This window comes from Falco rusticolus, chromosome Z (assembly GCF_015220075.1).
Source record: "Falco rusticolus isolate bFalRus1 chromosome Z, bFalRus1.pri, whole genome shotgun sequence".
In the NCBI taxonomy this organism is placed as follows: Eukaryota; Metazoa; Chordata; class Aves; order Falconiformes; family Falconidae; genus Falco; species Falco rusticolus.
Window position 1 is genome coordinate 65,554,274 of NC_051210.1, and position 19,171 is coordinate 65,573,444.

General features: G+C 50.7%; 1 protein-coding gene across 1 annotated transcript; it reads left to right on the forward strand.

Moving 5' to 3' along the window:
- Positions 1–2,939: 2,939 nt before the first annotated feature.
- Positions 2,940–9,446, forward strand: CCNO (cyclin O; the record flags this gene model as incomplete). Its single annotated transcript, XM_037372645.1, is given in 5 exon segments — positions 2,940–3,074; positions 3,150–3,335; positions 3,506–3,724; positions 3,726–3,964; positions 9,395–9,446. Coding segments are annotated over 5 exon segments (831 nt in total), but the record flags the coding sequence as incomplete, so codon positions are not given.
- Positions 9,447–19,171: the final 9,725 nt, after the last annotated feature.

A 19,171-nucleotide genomic window follows, 5' to 3' on the forward strand; every position in this document is an offset into this window, starting at 1 on the left:
TCCTTTTTTTTTTTTTTTGCTTAATGTACTAATAATACCATTACGGGTGGTACAGACTGTAAGTAATGGTTAAAGGTTGGGTGCTGAATCTCAGCTGAGTAGAATTCCATTAGATGTGTGCAAACAGAAGACTTCCATTAGATGTGTGCAAACAGAAGACAAGTGTTTTCTTATGTGGGCTTCCTACACGGTATTTTTTTTTCTATGAATTTATAGTATTAAAGCAATGCATCTTATAGATGTCTTCATTTTTTGGTATGTTTACATTAAGAAGATCATATGGACTGCCATGAACAGGTGCTCAGCTGCCCAGCAGCTCCTCTGCGTCTTAGACTTGTTCCTACCTGTTCACCCTGACCCTTGTCTCTCCCTGCGTTGTCATAAGTTTTGCTGTCCCTTTCATACGTTAAGTTTTGCATAGTCCTGTGAGCCCCCTCAAATGATGATCATGGTGATCATGGTTTTTCCCCCTTTATTGATCAAAGTTCAGGTTGATCCTCTTCAGAGCTGAACCAGAGTAGCTTCTTCAGTGGCTGAAGCCTTCTGGTTTTCAGCATTCTCTCTTATCATTTGCTCACCAATGTTTGTGTGTCTGTGTGTTGCTTTTGTTTCTTATTTCTTTTATACTGAATATTCCTTAACCAGATAACTTAATGAAGGGGATGCTCTAACATTCCACCTGTGCCCACACCATTGACAATTATGAAGTGAAATTTTAGATTATCACTCAGCTTTCAAGAATGAGGAATATTTTTTGTGGGGGGAGAGTCTGTTATTTAAACAATTGCAGTCAAATAGGAACACTAACGTACAGACAGGGGCATAGTGTGGAAGATAATTTTGGTTTAATGTGAAAAATAAAAGATTTCCTATAGCAGAAGTTAATAGAGGTTAATAGTGTACAGAAAGGGCACTGAGGAAAAGGCATGAAAATGCAAAATACATAAAGCCATCCAGTTTTATTATTATAGTGGAACTAGTACTGCTCTGCCAAGAGAGAAATATAAGCTGAAAGTAAACCAGGTTGTGCATGTTACCCTACATTCAATTCTGGAAGAGGCAAGTTCTCCTAACCGGCGAAGAACTCTGAAGGAAAACTGATCACATCAGTTACCCTTCTATGAATTGTGATAAACTAGTGGTAGTCCTAATTTCCTAGAAGAGCCAGGAAGTGCTTTTTTTTCCTTCTTTTTTTTAACTCCAAAGTACACAACATGTGTGCAAGGAAGCATTTAAACAGTTAAATTCTGATCTCAAGACCTGTTTTGCACTCTGTCTTCCCAGAAACATTCTTTCATGTTGAAGGCAGAGAAATAAAAAACTGCTGACTACGTTCCTTGAAGATGAAGCTTGAATGCACATTTGACAACTTCCTAGGTTTTTTTTCTAGTTGAGGTCTTAGATTCGTATCCTTTGGAAACATGAATTAGAAACATATGTCAGTAATTCAACATCTAACAACATCTAACAGTTGTTGGTTTTGAATAGCTAAATCTTAGTGAAAGTGTTAATTGTCCTTGAATTCTTTTCCATTATTTACCCATGGTGAACAGAGAGGGTTTTGTTCCATTTATGTTTGGTAATGTCGAAATTCAGAGGCGTTCTTTGCGTTCCTCTAGCATGTCCTGCTTTGTAATCTTTTAAAGAGATAGCTTATTTCAGTTGTTATTAAGGGGATTTATTGTAATAACTGGGGAGCTGCACACTCTTTTGAGTGAGCAACAGTTTTCTTTAAAACTGATCAGACTGCTGTACAGTTATCTTAAATTTAAAACAAACAGAAAATGGTGACTACAGTGACTTTCTGCTTCTGCAGCGTGCGTGAGCTGCTTTTGTGCCTGTGCTCTTTTAGGTGGATGGACTTTCTCTTTTGTTCCAGTTAATAAATACTTCTGTTAACTCTGTTGTGTTTTCTCAAAGCGTTTGTCAGACTCCAGACCGGTATCCATGGAACTTTCCCATTGTAGTCACAACAGGGCTCTTTAGGGTGTATTTTTTAAGGGCAGTGTGTCATACTGGTGTCTCTATCCTCTCCTTGCACAGGATTTCTTGCTCCTGCCGTTCAAGCTGCAGCATTCCCACCTCCTGTCTTTTAGTGCTGGGGTCGTAAATTGCTTGGAGCTTTCTTTCTCCCATGGCATCCTCCCCATTGCCCGACCCAGGAGAGGATTTCTTTTTTCCTTCTACAAGTCTTTCCACATCTATAGCGGACTTGATCAATGGATCATACAGCTAAATCATACCAGCTAACAACAGTCATGTCTGACCTCAGGTCCACTTCTGTCACCCTGTGGTCGCAGTGCAGGAAGGTCTTGATTTCCCTCCCTTCAGCGATTTGAAATAGTGCTCTGGTAGGTAGTCTGTGGATGGAAGTGGAACCCAGACTCCAACTGCCCAGAGAGCTCCAGCATTCCCAGTATGTCTCCCGGTGTACTTGTGCTATGTTTCCCGGTGACCTCAAACTAAAGCATTACCCAGGTGGAGCAGTCGGTAGCTGTTTATCTCACCGAGTTCGGAGTTAAAATGCTCGGAGCGGGAGAGATTTATTTTAGTAGCGGCGAGAGGGGGGCTCGGTCGCGGCCGGCTTTGCGGCCGCCCTTCCAGCGAGCGGGCACGGCCCTGCGGCTGCCCCGGCGGACGGCGCTGGCGAAGTGCCGGGCGTTCGGGCGGCTTCGGGGCCGGGCTGCGGGGTCTGTTTTGGAGACGGCGCTCCCGGCAGCGCCCGGCCAGCCCCCCGCGGCGGCGGGCGGGGTCGGTGTGCCGGGGGGGCGGGCGGTGATGCCCCGGGGCCGCCCCGCCGCTCAAATACCCGCCGGCACGGCCGCCCCGGCACGGCGATGACGGCCAGCGGGCTGTGCGGCGGCACTCCGCAGCGGCGGGGCCCCGCCGGCTCCCCGGGGCGCTGCCCTCGGCGGCGGCGGCGGCGGCAACCGGCGGCGGCGGCGGCGGCGGCGGCGAGGGAGAGCCCGCAGGAGCTGCAGGCTTTCCGCGACTACGGGGAGAGCTGGTACCGCTCCCGCAAGGGGCTGGAGAGCCGCTTCCAGCCGCGGGAGCCGCTCGCCCGGCAGCCGCAGGTGGGGGAGGCGGCGGGGGCCGGGCGAGGGCAGCCCGGTGCCAGCCCCGCCTGACATCCGTTCCCGGTGCCGCAGGTGACGGCGGAGGCGCGCTGCAAACTGGTCAGCTGGCTCATCCCCGTGCACCGGCACTTCGGCCTCTCGTTCGAGGCCCTCTGCCTGGCCGTCAACACCCTCGATCGCTTTCTTGCCACCACGCCCGTGGCCGCCGACTGCTTCCAGCTCCTGGGGGTGACGGCGCTGCTCATCGCCTGCAAGCAGGTAGGGCGGCCCCGCAGCCCGGCTGCCCCGCCGCCGGCGTCCCTGCGCTCCGCCTCGGCCACCTGCGGCGGCTCCGGCGCCCGCTTAGTCCCCGCCGGGCCGGGCTCCGCACCCTCTCCCCCGCGCTGCCCCCCGGCTGCAGCGTGCCCGCCCCCCGTCCCCCCTCGCAGGTGGAGGTGCACCCTCCCAGCGTGAAGGAGCTCCTCGCCCTCTGCTGTGGCGCCTTCACCCGCCAGCAGCTCCGCAACCTGGAGTGCATCGTCCTGCACCGCCTCGGCTTCGACCTGGCGGCGCCCACCGTCAGCTTCTTCCTGGAGCACTTCAGCCAGGTGCGGCTGGAGGCGCGGGGCGCCGACGCTGGGGAGGCGGCGGACGCCAGGAGTCTGGCGGGGGGGGGTGGCGGAGCTCAGCCTGGCCGACTACGCCTTCACCAGGTACGCCCCGTCCCTGCTGGCCGCCGGCAGCCTGGGGCTGGCCGACCGGCTCCTGCGGCACCGCAGCCCCCTGGACCTGCGGGTCAGCGGCTACTCGGAGGAGCTCCTGCGGCACTGCATGGACGAGCTGCAGCTCCTGGTCTCTCTGAACGGGCAGTCCCTGCCGCTCCTCCTGCCCCCGGAGGTGGCCCAGAAGTGTCCCTGGCTGCGGAGCGGCCGCTGACTCACTGCGGGGTGGCGACGGCGACACCGCCGATCGCTTGCCCCTCTGGCCGCCGCCGTGTCTGCCCCGGCGCCGAGCGCCCTCCGGCTCCCTGGCGCCCGCCCGCCGCGCTCCGCGGCCCCGGTGCGGAGCCCGCCCGCCAAGCGGTACCGCCGGTGGAGTTCAGAGCGTGGGATCACGTTTTGCACATGGTGTTGCTGTACGTCAGTTGCAGTGTCCCGTTGCTGCTGTGTTTTTTTAAATCCAGCATGTAAATAATATACTGAATCGCAAGCACTGTATTATTTATTCGGAGGATGGTCCATAAAGGTAACAGTGGGAGGACCACGTGGACGTTCAATAAACTCGTTTCTGCTTGTTACCTGTACTCGTTTGTTTGCTGGCGGTGTGTGCAGCCAGCGGGGAGAGGAAACATTGGCACAGGGCGAGTTCCCGAGCAGTCAGCTCCAGCTGCGACAAAATAATGATGCCCGATGTGATCGCCCTTTTCAAACTGACACGCGCTGGCTTGGTCGTGGTTAGGGGGGGGGGGGGGGGGGGGTATTGTATGCAGTGACTTGGGTATAGGAAAACAAAACATTAACTAATAAAACAGGAAGTCACTGTATTTCCAGCAGGTCTATAATCCAGGTGCATACTCCTAAACTGGCACTGTAGTACCACACGAAGCATTCAAGGGAGGAAAACAGTCGTAATGGTGTAAAATATTCCATTTTCTTCACGTTACTGCCTCCGTGCCTGCGCACCGAACTGATGTTAAGAGGGCATGTGCACACCTGAGGGTGCCCTCGGGGGTGCTCGCCCTTCAGGGCAGCAGGGAGGGGGGACCCCGCACGCCGCGCTGCGCCCCGAGCGCGCCCCGGCTCAGGTGTGCGGGCGGAACGAGCGGAACCCGCCCGGCCGCTGCGGCGGGGGGTCCCCACGCACCCGCGGCGGGGGGTGGGTGAGGGGCGGTTCATCCTCCGCCGGCCCCGCCGCCGGGCTCGGCAGGGCTGGGCGCGGCAGCGCTGGGGACCCTCTCCCGGTGCGGGGCTCAGCAAGCCAGGATGCCGCGGGCTGGTGTCTCCCTTGCCCCGCCTTGTATTTGCAAAGCCCCCAGCCCTCACGTCTAACAAACACCCCCACAAACAGCAGCCCCGCCCGCAGGCTGAGGCCACCCGCGGCCGGGCAGGGACCGGCGGGCGGGCACGGCCGGGCTGGCGGGCAGCGGGCGGGGCGGGACGGGACGGGCTCTGCTCGGGTTTCCCGGCGGGGCAGCCCCTGGGCCCGCCCCGGCCCCGCGGGCGCGGGGAAGGGCTCGGCGGGCGCGGGAGCCGCCGGCGCGGCCCGGGGAGGCGGCGGGAGGCTGCCGCGGCGCGGCGGAGGGAAGGCGGGCGGGCAGCCCCCGGCACGGCAACGGCCCGGCCCGGCCCCCCGCGCCCCTGCCCGCGGGGCGGCGCCGAGCTGGGCGCGGGGCGGAGGGCGCCCGCCGAGGCCGGGGCCGGGGCCGGGGCCGCGGCGGTGGCACCGTGGCAGCAATGGAGCAGGGCGGGCGCCGCCGGGCCTTCGGCAGCATCTGCCCCAACAGGGTCCGGGGTCCGCCCGCCAGCCTCGCCAAGAAGCCGGCCCGGCCTGGCGGGGGCACGGCGGGGACCCCTCCGGCCGCCCTGAGCCCCCGGGCGCCCCCGCCCCGCCCGCGCCGTAGCGGCGCCCCGCCGGCCCCCGCCGCACCCGCCCTCGGTGAGTCTGTCGGCGGCGGAGAGCCCTGACCCCGGGCCGTGTCCCCCTCCCCGTGTCTCCCACCGCGCCCCCTGGTGCCCCACACCGTGCTCCCCAGCCCTGCGTCCCCCGGCCGTGACACCGCCACCGTGCCCTTTACCGTGTCCCCTCGGCCATGCCGCCCTCTCCATGCCCCCTGCTGTGTCCCCGCCGGCGCTCCCCACCCTGATTCCCAGCCCCACATACCCCCGTGCTTCCCATTTTGCTGTCGAGTCCCGTTCCCTACCCCGGCTATGCACATCCCTGCCTGGGCACCTCACCGCGGTCTCTCACTGTCCCCAGCGCTCACCACCATCGACTGGCAGGATTTGGCAGCCTGTGTCCCCATCCTTCCCACCACCCCAGCCGGCCCTGTGACCCTGCAGCAGGTAATGCCCCAGCTGGAGCAGGCTTGGCCACCCCTGGTACAGGTACCCACAGGGGTGGCCCACTCAAGCCGCTGGGTGCTGGCAGCCCCCCTGGCCTCCGGCTTCCCATCTGTGAAATGGGCATAGTGGAGGACATCACCTTGTCCCACGTGTTAGATGGGTTCGTGGCAAGGGCAGGGCAGGGAACAGATGCCCTGGGTGTTGGGGCTGTGCAAGGGTGCTGAGCACAGGTGTTGGGGCGGTGTGGGCAACAGTGGGCCACACGGGCAGGTCTGAGCCTTGGGCTCTGCTCGCTGGCACATTTCCTTCACCCCTCCCAGGGTCCCTGCTTCCAGAGTGGACCGGAGTTTGATTTCCAGGAGTTCAGAGATGCTGTTGATGAATTTGCATCTGGCAAGTAGATATTTTTTCCTTACTTAAGCTAAACACCCTTATGCGTGTACATCAGCAGTCATGCTGTGTTTGGTCTCCTCTTTTTTTGCTTTGGGGTTTTTTTTTGTTTGTTTTTGAATACCCACTCAATGCACACTCACCCTGTCCTGGGACAGTCTGTAAGGCAGTGTGTCCCCTGTGCACCCATTTAGAGGGACCTGGGCTGGCACTGAGCTTTCCCCCGTGGGAGACAGAAATTAAATCCAAACAGATTCAGGGTGCACAGCTGCCACAGTGAAGAAAAAGCATGTCAGGACATACCAGGGGGGGGATGCTCAGAACTGGGATGGTGTGCTGGGGTTGGGGGCGGAGGGGGGGGCGGGAAGGGAGGGTATGAAAGCCTCCCTCTATCTTAACACCTGTTGCTATTCCCTGCAGACACATCCACCTTATTGCCACTGCCACTGGACTGCACTGACTTTGATTTCTCACTTGGTGAGGAGGTGGCCTTTGGCTCCTGCACCCCACAGCTGGAGAGCAGCATGCTGGCACAGATGCCCCCACAGCGTCTGCTTTCCCCCAAGGCTTCCCCCAAGGCATGCTGGAGGGGCCTGGCAGGCCAGCACCAGAAATCACTGGGAGATGCCCTGGAGGCAAATAGCCAGGTAGGGACCCATCCCAGGGGCCTGTGGTGGATTTCTCTCCTGTTGAGGCAGCTGCATGGCCGTGGTGTGAGGCATCCCACAGCCCCTGGATGGTGGCTCTGTCCCAACCACCTCATCCCTTCTTGTCCTTCACAGCTGCGGGAGACCCTCACACAGAGGCAGGAGGAGCTGGCAACGCTGCAGGAGAGCAACGTGCAGCTGAAGGAGCTGGCGAGCCAGGCCAGGCAGCTGGCTGCCATCCTTGAGGTGAATGCTGCCACCCCATCTGGCCTGGCTGCCCCACAGCCCAGCTGGTCCCTGGGGGACAGTGTGGTGTGGGGGTGCAGTGGGGGGCAGGGTGCGAGTTGAGGCTGAGCAGCGTGAGGTGGGACAGGGACACAGGGGGAGCGGGGGTGCAGGACAGGGTGGGGTGGGGTGGGGTGGGATGGTGTGGGCCAGGGCAGTGTGGATCTGGGTGTGCAGCGCGGGATGGAGCAGGGTAGTGGGGGACAGTGTGTCACAGTGCGGGGCGGGGTGTTGCGCAGCAGGCCTGTGTGGGGCAGGGAGTGAGGTGTGGGAAGGAGCAGCGCGGGACAGTGGTGGTGCAGTGCGGGGCTGGGCGGTGCGGTTGGGGCTGGTGCGGTGTGGGGCTGGTGCAGGGCTGGGCGGTGCAGTGCGGAGCTGGGCGATGCGGTGTGGGGCTGGTGCGGTGCGGGGCTGGGCGGTGCGGGGCAGGGCGATGCGGGGATGCGCGATGTGGTGCAGCCCGCGGAAGTCGTGCTCTCTCCCGCCGGCAGACGCTGGTGCTCCCGCAGCGCGCCGACGGGGCGGCCCTTCCTCCTGCTCTTCATCCTCCACCTCCTCTTCATCCTCCGCCTCCTGGTCCCGCCGCCGCCAGGATGTGGGGCGGGCGCGGGCGGCCGGAGCCGTGGGAGGAGGCGGCGGGCGTGGACGCCATGCTGCGGCAGGTGTCGGAGCAGTGCCGCGCTGCCCTGCGGAGCCTGGGGACCAGCCCGGGGGACGGCCGTGGGTGCAGCCCGGGGACCAGCCCCACGGCCAAGCGCCCGCGGCCGGCCCCGCGCTTGCACGGCGCCTTCCGCGGGCTGCGCACCGGCGGCGCCGCCCCACCGGCGGGCCCCGGGGGGCTGGAGGGGGGCGGCAGCCTGCGGGCGGCGCTGGGGGAGGGGGGCGGCATCCGCACCCTGGCCTTCCCGCAGGGCAACGCCTTCACCCTCCGCACCGCCGCCGGCGGGTACCGCTTCCGCTGGGTGCCGCGCTGAGGCGGCCGCGCCCGCCGCGGCCCCGGCCACGCGTGTCCCGGGCGAGGCGGAGCGGGGCGCGCCGCGGCGTGGGGCTGGCGGGGCCCCCGGCCCGGCCGCACGATCCCCCTTCCCCCTGTGAGAACGGGTGTTTGCGCCCCCCCGTCGCGGGAGGCCGGAGCGGGGAGGGGCGGGCGCGGCGGAGGCGGCCGCGCCGCATCGAGGGCAGCGGGGGCAGCACGCCGCGGGCCCGGCCACCGCATCGAGCTGCTGTGGTTTCCGAGTCGGCAACTCGCTCTCAGTAGTCTGCTAATGAATATAATGAATCTAGAGATTTTTATGCCGTTTTACCAGGACATTTTACTCAGCTGAGCGGGAAAAATGTGACTTGGGGGATAGTGGCTGCGGTGGGCTGGTGTGGAAAGGGGCAGCCCAGCCATCCCAAGCAGTTTAAACACGGTACACCTTCCCCACCACGGAGTTTTGCATCCACGATGTTTACAAAGTGCACTTGTGTCGATCATGTGTGCAGTAGGTGTGTATTTGCACCCGGTGTGATGATTAAATAGTGCTTAAAGTTGCCATTTATTTGTACTCATTTAATATAAACACAGTCTTTTGCATCAGGTATGCATCTTTGCTTTCACTAGAGCAAAGATAACAGAAAGCCAAGCATCTACACAAAGTTTACTTTGCCTGATGTGCTCAAGCATAGGTTTTGAAGATAAAACATGCTGCTGTTAGCATTCAGTGATATTATCTCAAGTAAAGAGAAGTGTGAATAACGTTAAATTGTTCTGAATGGATAAATTTCAGATGTGCCCACTGCTTCGAAAGCTGAACCACCGACAGCACACGTGAAATGGTACCTGAAATTTATTTTCCTGTGGCACCTGAGTGAATGAAGGCACTGTGCTCCACCCAGGACAGAGGTTTTCTCTCTGTGAAGTTACCAGTTTTTCTGCTTTTCAGTACTCAGAATTTCCAGAATTCTTGCACAGGTCCATGCACATTAACAACAATCCAACTATAACAGGCTTGTGTGACGGTTAAAGTGACAGCACCATGTCGTAATCTCAGTAGATTTCTTTGGGGAGCCACAACCCCGCATATAGTGTTGTTCTATTGGCAAGCTGAGACTGCATTAGGAAGGAGAACGGTTCTTGTTGCCAGCATGATGTGTAGTTATGTGGCTCCTCAGAGACATCAAAAGTGGTCTTCCAGTATCAGTGGTCCGTTGTGCCTCCAATGCGGACGGTTTCTGCCAGGGGGCGTGCTGAAGCCCTGTCTGGGATGCCAAGGGCTCAACCTTGGGATGACTCCAGACTTGTTCATACTTTGTGAGAAGATCATTGCCACCTTCACCAAAATGCTGTATGAAAGCTCTGGTCTGGCAGCAGACAGGAGAGACAAAACCTGAACATCTGCACTGAATTGAGCAGGGAATTAACTGATAACAAATGGCTGTTTGTATAGTTCTTCCCTAGCGTTAAACACAAAACATACAGTGTGTACAATTTTATAATGCTCATAAGCATATTAATTCCTCAGAAATAAAGTGACACATTTAAACTGTAAACTTCTCTTAGGATGCAATAATAATCACCCTGTTGGATTGTCACTAGTGGTGTTCTTGCTGGTACTTCAAGTCTTTTCAGAATTACAGATACAGGTGTTGCCTCTCAAATGTGAGTCCATTCCGGGTGTGCAACAAGCCAACCTTACACCCTGAGAGGAGAACTTGTTTTATTAGAGTTGCACAAATCTGGGTGCCAGCAAAGTAAGTTACAAACATTATATACAAAATCTTACCAGGCTTTCCCTGCCCAGAGGGCAGGTGGGTACAGATGATTGGCTACACATTTGCATAGCCATTACCCAACTTACTTTACTACCACCCATGCTCTCTGAGGAAGAGATTTTAGTGGGCCTGGGTCTTTCCCTTAGGGGGTGTGATTTTTAGTATTATAATGGGGACGGTTGATTCCAGGGCAAGGCTAGAGACCATAGGAGCTGAGTAATCAGGGTTTAACGTGAGCAAGATACTCTGAGCGTGCATGGCTTCCATCAGGAGGGTAGGATGTTCTTTGTTTTATCTCTCCCAAGGCTGACTGCCTTGATTAGGAATCCCTTCATTCATCATTCTCGACAACTCTGGAGGGTCAGCTTGACCTAAACTCTGTGCACATACAGTTAATCACCAAATCGGAGTTCAAGAATTCGGGAGTTTTAGACAACAATTCTCCCCTTTGGGACTTACTTATATATACACATATATCAAATAAGTCCCACTCTTTCTGAACTCCTCTCACTTGTAGCGATACAACACGTCAGCATACACTGTAACGTACAAGCATGCAAATATAACAATCACGAGTGCAATAATTACATCTAACTTCTTAATCCATACATGTAAATCAGGAAACCAGGTTGTCAGCCAATTCCAAACTTCCTGAAATCCGTAAGAAGTGTCATCTTTCTGGATCTTATGCAAGATTTTAGTATGTTTCCAAATCTCTTCTAAATCAGTAGTAATGCTCCCAGACTGATCCACATAAACGCAACAACTAGTATTAATTATGGTGCAAACTTCACCTTGTGAAGGCCATGCAGTTTTGTAAGGCTGCTTCTGAAACTTCTTGTAAAGCTAATGTAACATTAACAGTCCAATTTTCAATTACTTCTAATACTGCTGATATGTTTACTATTGATTTTTTCTAATTCACTGATTCCTACCCATGGTAGGATTAAACCATCTGACAAATGAGTGGAAACGAGTATTTTGTTCCACAAGGAACAAATCAATACTTTTTTCATGCACCTTCACATAAGACTGCATCCAGAAATTCTAATTTCTCAATAATCTTTATATTTGGGACTAGTGCACCTGAAGTACAAGTCCCTCTCCAGTTAGAGGGCAGGGATTTTCGAGCTTTGTCTCCACATAATCAAGACCTGATGCAGTTCCTACAGCTATAATTTTTGTACATGACTGATTTCCTACAAAGATGATTTCATTCATACAATCAACCTTTCCTAATCCTTTTGGATGGTTACACTGTTGGATACACTACGGTCCCAGATCAACTCTGGGAATATTCACATTCGATTCTTACAGGTCTGTCTTTGGATCTCTTTCATATGAAGTATTTTCCCAAAAATGGTTCCAGGATATGTTAACAGGAAAGGGGTATTCCCAGTATAGGAATCCCCTTATCTGAGTGTTCTAGGAAGCGTGTATGTACCCAACAACTGGTCTTACCGGCTATCTATATGGTTTTCTGGATCATCATAAAGAGTCTGTTTTCAGTCTATGGGTTCCTCTAGTACCATCGAATTTGAGAATTTATGATACCACCTAACAGTCAAAATCCTATACATCTGTAAAATGTACTTAAAAAAGTATCTACAAAGAAACAGTGCATTAATCATAGTATTAAACAAACCCAGTATACAATCCAATTCTATATAGGTTCTTTATTTCAGTCCAAGAACAGTTCATTAAATGTCCTGATTTTTATTTTCAGAGGAGCCACTTACTCTGATTTCCACTTTACTTCAGGACTCCTCTTAATCCTGGTGTAATGGATCCATGGATCAATTCTGTTAAGTTTTACTGCAGTATTAGTTATCAGTAATACTAAATATGGTCCTTTCCACCATTCCTTCAAAGACTCGTCCTTCCAAGTCTGGAGATACACTTCATCACCAGGTCAGAAAGGATGCACTGGCACGTCCAATGGTACAGATGCTCCCTGTTGAATACACCTGTACGATGAGGAAAGAGTCTTTCCCAAAGGCAGTATGTATTCAGTTAACACCCAATCACCAGAAATATGCATTTGGTCTTCCTTTCCTGTAAAATTTGTGGCGTAAAGTCTTGCATATAATACTTCAGACAGGCTCACCTTTTCCCTAACTTTTGGGGTGATTTTGATGCTCATTAAAGTGATAGGTAAAATATCTATCTATTTTAAATGGGCTTCTTGACACGATTTAGCCAATTGTTTCTTTAAAGATCTATTCATCCTTTCTACTTTCCCACTAGACTGGGGTCTCCAAGCTGTATGTAAATCTCATTTTATTCCTAAAAGGGCAGAAACTGTATTACTTCTGCTATAAAATGTGGGCCTCTGTTTGATGAAATCTCACTTGGAACTTCAACTCTTGGTATAATCTCATTTAATAATTTTTTTGATTACCTCTCTAGCTCAGTTGGTCCAGCACAGAAAAACTTCAGGCCATCCTGAAAAGGTATCTACCAATACCAAAAGATATTTATAATTACTGCATTTTGGTAATTCAGAAAAAATCAAATCTGCTAATATTCTCCTGGAATATTCCCTTCCTTCACATCTCCAGGTGGAGGTCTAAATTCCACTTTAGAATTATTTTTACGACATATCACATATTGTTTTACTATTTGGTCAGCATAGCTTTGCACCTCTGGCCCTGTTGCATATCTTCTAACGCTTGTGGTTATAGCACCTGCTGCCGTGAGTTCCTTCGCGTGTCTGCTGTAGCAACGTCTGCATCATGGGAGCTGTTACTAAACCTTGTCCAGTAGAGGTCACCCACCATCTGTCTGAGGTCCGCACAGATTTTAGCATCTTGACTACTTCATTCTCCTTTTCATTGTATTTGGGCACTTCAGTTCTCATTATGTTTTGAGGAATCCAAGGGTCCCATGATTGCTTTGTTGGCCGCCCTCTTTGCTATTTCATCAGCCTTATAATTCCCTCATATGACTTCAGCATGTCCAGGTGGGTAAGCCTTACAATGAATTATATCCACCTCCTTAGCTTCCTGTACTGCTTCTAATAATTTCACTATTTCTGACCCATGCTTGATAGCTGACCCTTGTGAGGTTAAAAGTCCTCTTTCTTTCTGTATTGCCCCATGAACATGTAACCCTCCAAAGGCATATTTAGAGTCAGTATATAAACTAGCTTTCTTATCCTGTGACAATTCCAAAGCTCTAGTCAAGGCAATTAGTTCAGCTTTTTGTGCTGAAGTATTTGATGGGCAAGGGCTGTGATTCAATCACATCCTCCAAAGGTACCACTGTGTATTGGGATCGCCATTCTCCATTGAGGGTGGGACTGGAGACTCCACTCTGGATTGTCCAGTGGAACATCCTTCAGATCTGGCCTTGCTGGAAAAGACTTGTTCAATAGTTAATATAAAATCATGCTCTAAGTTTCTATCATCAGAAGCCAGCAACAAAGTAGCAGGATTCAAAGAGGTTGTTACCTTTAAACCTACATGATCCAGTTTCTATAATACTGCTCGGTGCTGGATCATTCCACGAGGTGATAACCAGTTATGCCCTTGTTGTTCCAGCACTGAAGCCACAGCATATTGTACAAATCAAAGTCTCTAATCCAATTTTTGCTTCCATTTTCATTTTTCTTACTGGTTTGGGGTAGAACCCAAACTTGTTTTAGTTCTACCTTCATTGGCATGGTGTTAGCTTTCCCTGGTACTTTAGTCACCCATACCAATGGAAATACATAATTCAGGAATTCTTAGGAGATTTCTAGTTCACCTCATTGTTCCCCTTCCACAGATATATTTGCACCATCCAAATGTTTTCCCGTGGGATATGCAACTGAATGGAATTATCCAAAAAGCGTTATTTGGACCTGTAGTTCGCTAAGTCAATCCTGGCCTAAGAAGGGTATAGAACATTCTGGCATATATAAAAACTCATGTATTAAAGATTTACCTCCAATTTGACATTCCATTGGTTTAAAAAATGGCCTTATTCTTCTCTCCCCAGTAGCCCTGACAGCAGGCACGTTAAATTTACTGAGAAGCCCCTTACAACTAGTTACCACAGAATAAGTTGCTCCTCTGTCTACCAAGAAATCTGTGGTTTCATTCCCCAGTTTTATTGGCACCAGGGGATCTGCTGGGGATGCCCCTAAGCTCATCCCCAGCCCCCTTCATTCTGTATCATAATTTTCTAGCTGTAAGAATTCTGCTGCAGGGGAAGGCCCCCCTTTTGTTGATGTCTGTGCCTGCCCTTTCAGTAATGGACAGTGAGCTTCCCGCTGTCCCTCCTTACAATAAGGCACATTGGTTTGCCCCTGTGGGGTCTCCCATAGGAACTAGTGTGGAACCGCATTGTCAACCCCTGCTTCTAAAATTTCCTTCTTTACCTGTTTCCTTGCACGATAACAGCTGCCAGCAAGTTAGCTTGGTGAACTTGGTCGCTATATTTTTCTTTTTGCCTCTCCTTTTCTATTTCACCTCTGCTATTATATACTTTAGATGCAGCTTCAATCAACTGAGAAATGGCCATCCCCTCAGCCCCATCTACTTTCTGTGATTTCTTATAAGGGGTTGATTGTCCAATAAAAAGCATATTAAACATTATTCTATGTTTGGAGTCTCTGGATCCAAATCTGTCAATTTTCTTGAAGCCTCACACAGCCTTCCCCTATTTATTTGCTACACAACATTTCAACTTCTTTTCCCATTTTCTGCTAGCACATACATTCAATTTGGAACAGCATTCAGTAGCTTACATTTCTTTCTTATCTCGTGGTCATTATGCAGAGAGAAAACCAAAGCAATATATGGTACTTTATCCCATTTTTTGAATCTCCTGCAGAACAACATTAATTGCAATGTAGTATTGTAATTTAAAGTTCTCTTTTCAGGCCTGTTTTGCTCATCCTCCAACTGACACGTTGGCCACCACTGACTACAACTTTGTTTCAATTTTTCTTCTGTCATGGGGTGTCGTTCAAACTTACTCCAATGTGCAAGGACGCATCCTTAAAGGGGTACAGGTTGATATTTCAGTAGAGAAACCAGTTTCCATTTTATAATTGTTTTGTAACAAAAATCTCTTTATCCAAGCCTGCATACACTCAGCTGGAGTTTGTCAGCTCACTGTGTCCGTGTGTACTAGGCAATAACCTACTGCAATCCTGGTGGAGCCCCTTATGTAGAGATCAAATGCAAACAAGCAAATCCAAACAAGCACATTCAAACAAACAACTTATCCAATACAGTACAAAACCAAGTTTATTCAATACAATATTTCCATTTTAGCATTGCACATTTAAGTTGCTTATCGCCCAGCAAGGGAGAGGAATTGATGGAGACCCCCGATCGGTGTGCCCTGGAGCCCAACTGTTCCGCCTCCCCACTGTCTGCAGCAAGTCGAAGTAGGCAAAGCTCTTAGTCAAGTCCCATTTGGGTTGCCACATCTGTTGCCTCTAAAACGTGAGTCCATTCCGGGTGTGCAACAAGCCAGTCTACACACCCTGAGAGGAGACTGTTTTATTTCAGAGCTGCACAAGTCTGGGTGCCAGCAAACACAGCTAGCATACTGCAGTACAAAGTTACAAACTTTGTATACAAAATCTTACCAGGCTTTCCCTGCCCAGAGGGCAGGTGGGTACAGATGATTGGCTACACATTTGCATAGCCATTACCCAACTTACTTTACTACCACCCATGCTCTCTGAGGAAGAGATTTTAGTGGGCCTGGGTCTTTCCCTTAGGGGGTGTGATTTTTAGTATTATAATGGGGACGGTTGATTCCAGGGCAAGGCTAGAGACCATAGGAGCTGAGTAATCAGGGTTTAACGTGAGCAAGATACTCTGAGCGTGCATGGCTTCCATCAGGAGGGTAGGATGTTCTTTGTTTTATCTCTCCCAAGGCTGACTGCCTTGATTAGGAATCCCTTCATTCATCATTCTCGACAACTCTGGAGGGTCAGCTTGACCTAAACTCTGTGCACATACAGTTAATCACCAAATCGGAGTTCAAGAATTCGGGAGTTTTAGACAACACACTTATCTACTCATCTTTGCAGTTGACCTCCTAGAGAGCTTCCACTGATGAGTTTTTACTTATGTGTTTCTGTGCCAAAAGTATCCTTGATTAATTTTGAGTTGTGTTCTAAAAGTAATAGAAAATTATCATAGATGTCTTTTTAAAAGTTTATTTAATTTTCATCCCTGTTAATTGGAAAGGCTGAAAACTGATTATCAAACAGGATGTTTCTTACTGAGACTTACAGGAGCATCATCAGACATACAGACACATAACTGGTAAAAGGAACAGGTGTTTGGTATGCAGCATGGTATGTTCATAGTGTTATGCTATAAACATACAGCTACAGTGGTGTGCTTTAAAAGTATCTTTTAAACTGCAAATGTGTATTTTAAATTCACACTTATCCATCCACTTTCATACCAGAACTTCATAGAAACCTGCACAAGTCTCTTGCACGGATTAAAGCTGCCCAATGACTGCTTTCAGCAACAGTAACTTGAAACAGCTCCCAGTGCCTTTTGCCCCTCTGTCAGGCAGGCTTGGGTGGGATCACAGGGGATGAAGCCTGGCCCCTTGATGCATGCTTATGCTTCATGGTTGTTCCATCAGAAGCTGATCCCTGGAGAAGCTGGAAGTCCACCAACTAGGAAACCTCATGTCCAAACAGATCTGGCTTTATGCTCAGTGCCTGGGGCAGGTTCTGTGCCACAGACCACAGGGGAGGGCCCCGGCATGTGCAGGTGTGATGGATCAAAGAACATGTTGGTCTGTGGTTTGCATTCACTGTAATTTTCTCTGCCTGGTGGTGTGTGGTCCACGCAGTGGGTGAAGGGACCTGGCCAAGCCCCAGCAGAAATAAAGCAGATGCAATGACAGTTCATGAGCCTTGTTCTTGCTCATAAGTAAGCTTCCTCTGCCTTTCCCTGCCCTCCTGGTGCCGAGCCATGGGGTGGGTGGCTGTGGACACGTGGCAGTGCAGAGCTGCAGACAACTGGGACACTTTGAGGTGAAGCAGAAAAATACCTTTTATTTAGGGGAGGTGTTAGCAGAAGGGTTTAGTGATCATGTTTTGAATATAAGCACCTCAGTTCCACATAAACCTCATTCCGGGAACATGGGTTTTTCATTGGATAAAATCTTTAGATGTTAGTTAAAAACCTGACAGCAGACCTCAAGGTACAGGTCGATTAAAAAAAAAAACAACTAGAAAGAGGAACTACCTTTTAGGAAATAGTTGCATATTAAATCAGTAATTTTAGGCTATCTCAGAATGGCAAGGGCAAAAGGGACCTGGATGGAGGTATTTAGAAATGGCATAGGACTTCTGTATAATTATAACTTGCAAAAGCCTTTTCTGTTCAGCAGTATTGCTTGTTCCCTGGTCTAGAGGCAATACCCAAGGCTGACTGTCAGCATGGCATTTTCTTGTGGGCGTTGCCGAGGTTCTTCAATGGGTCGTAAAGAAAGAATGAATCTGAGCTACTCTCCAAGTGTTTGTGATAGAGATACTCTTGCTTTAGTATTCAAATCAACTTGTACATAAACACAGGCACACATTCGGTATTTTTTAATTGGCCTGACTACCATATTTGGAGCCCATGGTTCCTATAGCTCCCATTCACACAAAGCTAGATGCAGCTGGTGGTGGCAGGCAGAGACTGAGGTGGCTTGGGTGCTTGGTAATCATGTAGAGACCAGACCGTAACGTGGCTATGCTGCTGTAGCAGCACACTAAACTACTCCTGTTGGTTCTGGCTCTTCTGTTCAGTGATTGCAGAGCAATGGAATTTTGCTGCATTTTCTCCCCTTGCTTTCCTGAATGTTCTTCTGAAGAAAATCACCCCTATGTCTAACTTCAGGGACAAGACAAGTTTTTTGCAGTCAGCTTTGTAAGACAGCAGCAGCACTCTTCATCTTCTCTAAATGTTAACTTACTTCTTTTCAGCAGCCATTATTTACATTTTGCATTACATGGTCTTAATGAACAAATAAAGCTAATGAGGTCAAAAGGGGCTGTAGTTTGCTTTGGCACAACTATTTCATAGGTGTATCAGTAGCAATCTTAAAGTCTGCCTCGCACCTTGCACCCGTTCAAACTCTGATAGCGAGTGATTATTTATGTTCAATATTTACTTTATATTCTTCGACAAAATGCTAAGAAAAAAACAATTAGTGTCTTCAAGGTCATTCCCATTTGGTAGTCTCCAGATTTATTGTACAGGTAATGCAGTTAAAATTGGAACTCACTTGTTAAAATAGGGCAGCTGGGAATTTTGCTGCTTATCCTTTTTTTTTTTCCCCAGTAAATTGTTGTTGCAATGGGCTGTGAGGGTATGTCCCAGACATCCTCCATGTGAGTCTCTTTGTCACAGTCTGACAGACACCCAGCACACAGAAGATGGCTACATTTTATGCTCTGACCCTTCTGCGGCATAGGTCTCAGGATTTCAGGCAGTGACTCCTGTATTGAATCTCATATTTCTATTTGCTCAAAGCTCACCTCAGCTGATGCTTTACAGTTTCAAACAGCTTTAGTCCTTGTAACAAGGATCCCCCTTAATCCATCTGGGTGGACTGCTTTGGTTTTCAGACCCGGACACCGATGGCGCATTGACTCAGCAGAGAGCCTCTATACCTTGGAGGAATTGCTGTGAAATCTCAACTCTGGTTGACCACATTTACAGGTATTTAATGCAAATAATTGTTAATTATTACTCTCTCTTCTGTATCCTTGAATAGTAGAAATGTCCTCTGTTTTAAGCCTTCCTTTAGTGATGTTTACAGCTGGTTTTGTGCCTTAAAACGCAGCCCTTTTTTCATCACTTTGCAATGTGAATGATTAATAGTTACTGCTTGGGGATTTGCGTCAGCTGAATTGTCCCAGACATCAGGTGAGCTCCCATTTGTGATAGTGCTGAGGCATATAGCCAGAGACCTGCTAGACACACTTTTCCTCTCTAACCTAGTGGAATCGCCATTC